Raw genomic sequence first — 1,842 nt, forward strand, 5'->3', positions numbered from 1 at the left:
ACTGCAGCCCTCATGGCCCTGCATTGAATGCAGTGTCCTTCTCCCTCAGGCTGTGAGTACATGTCGCAAACTGCTATTTATCTCATCTGCCCATGTTGGGACATTTAAGTAAATGAAGAGACTTACCATATTCATGAGCTGAAAAATGAAACACAGTAAAGACATTGGTTCTCACTCAAATTGATACCCCCATTTAATGCAATTAATATCCATATCTCAGCAGAATTTTTAATAGTTGTTGACAGTTTTTCTAAATTCTAATAGTTATTTTAAAATATATAGGAGGCAGTCCAGTAATGACGTTACGGGTAAACAGGGCCGGTAGCCGTGGCAGCGGCTGAGGCCGGCGGGCGAGGCACCGACTGCCGCTGACCCGGGAGAGAAGCGGCCTGCCGGAATCAGCCCGGGCGGTAGCGCGCCGCCGCTACGGGGTTGGCAGCTATGGCCAAGGACATCCTGGGTGAAGCAGGGCTGCATTTTGATGAGCTGAACAAGCTGCGCGTGTTGGACCCTGAGGTTCCCCAGCAGACCACAGAGCTCAAGGAAGAGTGCAAGGATTTTGTGGACAAAATTGGCCAGTTTCAGAAAATAGTTGGTGGTTTAATTGAGCTTGTTGACCAACTTGCAAAAGAAGCAGAAAATGAGAAGATGAAGGCCATTGGTGCTCGGAACTTGCTCAAATCTATAGCAAAACAGAGAGAAGCCCAACAGCAGCAACTCCAAGCACTAATAGCAGAAAAGAAGATGCAGCTTGAAAGGTATCGGGTTGAATATGAAGCTTTGTGTAAAGTAGAAGCAGAACAAAATGAATTTATTGACCAATTTATTTTTCAGAAATGAACTGAAAATTTCATTTTATAGAAGGGCAAAAAAAATAAGACCCCAAAAAACCTCTGTACTGTTCCTGTGACTTGTCTAATGGCCCACGTATATCCTGAGAGATGGTGTGTAACGAACGCAGCATCTCTGAAGGCAGGAAACAAATCTGGGGAGCTTGTTGCAGATGTCCGTGCGCAGCTGCTGGTGAACACCTGTGGCCACGGGGGTCCAGGCTCTCAGCTCTTGGCATTCTTAGCCTGAACGGAGCAGTCTGTAAATGATTTTTTTTTGTAAATTCAAAGCTTTGGAAAGGAAGAGCAATAAATTATTGTTTTCAAAAAATATATATATATAGGAAAATGAATGTTTAGGATAGATGAGGCTAAATTTGATAAAGAAAAATAAAGCTTAATAATCACCCCAGCCAAATTGAAGACTTTTATATACCTATGGTATCAAGACTAATGGGTGCTGTGGAGGGACAGGCGCGTGGATTGATGGGACAGTATAGACAGTCCAGAAATAGCCCCACACCAACTCATTTTTGACAAAGATACAATGCAACTTAATGGAGGGTGGATAGTCTTTGCAAACAATGGTATTGGAATACATGGATATCCATAGGCAAAAACAAAACAAACAAGCAAAATCAAAGGAAAAAGGAAAAGAAAAGAAAAAAAATGAGATCAATCCTCACACTTTTCACAAACATGCACTCAAAGAAAACACAAATTTAAATGTAAAGTGTAACACTTCCAGAAGAAAACAGGAGGAAATCTTTGGACTTGGTGAAGAGTTCTTAGACATGACATCAAAGGCATGATCCAAAAAAGAAAAACATCAATGAAGTGGACTTTATCAAAATTAAGGACTTTTATTCTGAAAAATATCCTGTTGAGGGACTGAAAAGGTTAGATACAGACAAAGAGAAAATATTTGCACACCCAAAATATCACAAAGAGCATGTGTCTAGAATCTGTAAAACTCTCAGGACTCCACAGTAAACACACACACACACACACA

General features: G+C 41.3%; 1 protein-coding gene across 1 annotated transcript; it reads left to right on the forward strand.

Moving 5' to 3' along the window:
- The first annotated feature begins 297 nt into the window (after nt 1-297).
- LOC113927080 (intraflagellar transport protein 20 homolog) lies at nt 298-1,087 on the forward strand. Its single transcript, XM_035728570.1, has one exon. It carries the CDS (start codon nt 442-444, stop codon nt 838-840), a length of 399 nt encoding a protein of 132 aa, XP_035584463.1. The 5' UTR covers nt 298-441; the 3' UTR covers nt 841-1,087.
- Nucleotides 1,088-1,842: the final 755 nt, after the last annotated feature.

Source organism: Zalophus californianus, chromosome 7, assembly GCF_009762305.2.
Source record: "Zalophus californianus isolate mZalCal1 chromosome 7, mZalCal1.pri.v2, whole genome shotgun sequence".
In the NCBI taxonomy this organism is placed as follows: Eukaryota; Metazoa; Chordata; class Mammalia; order Carnivora; family Otariidae; genus Zalophus; species Zalophus californianus.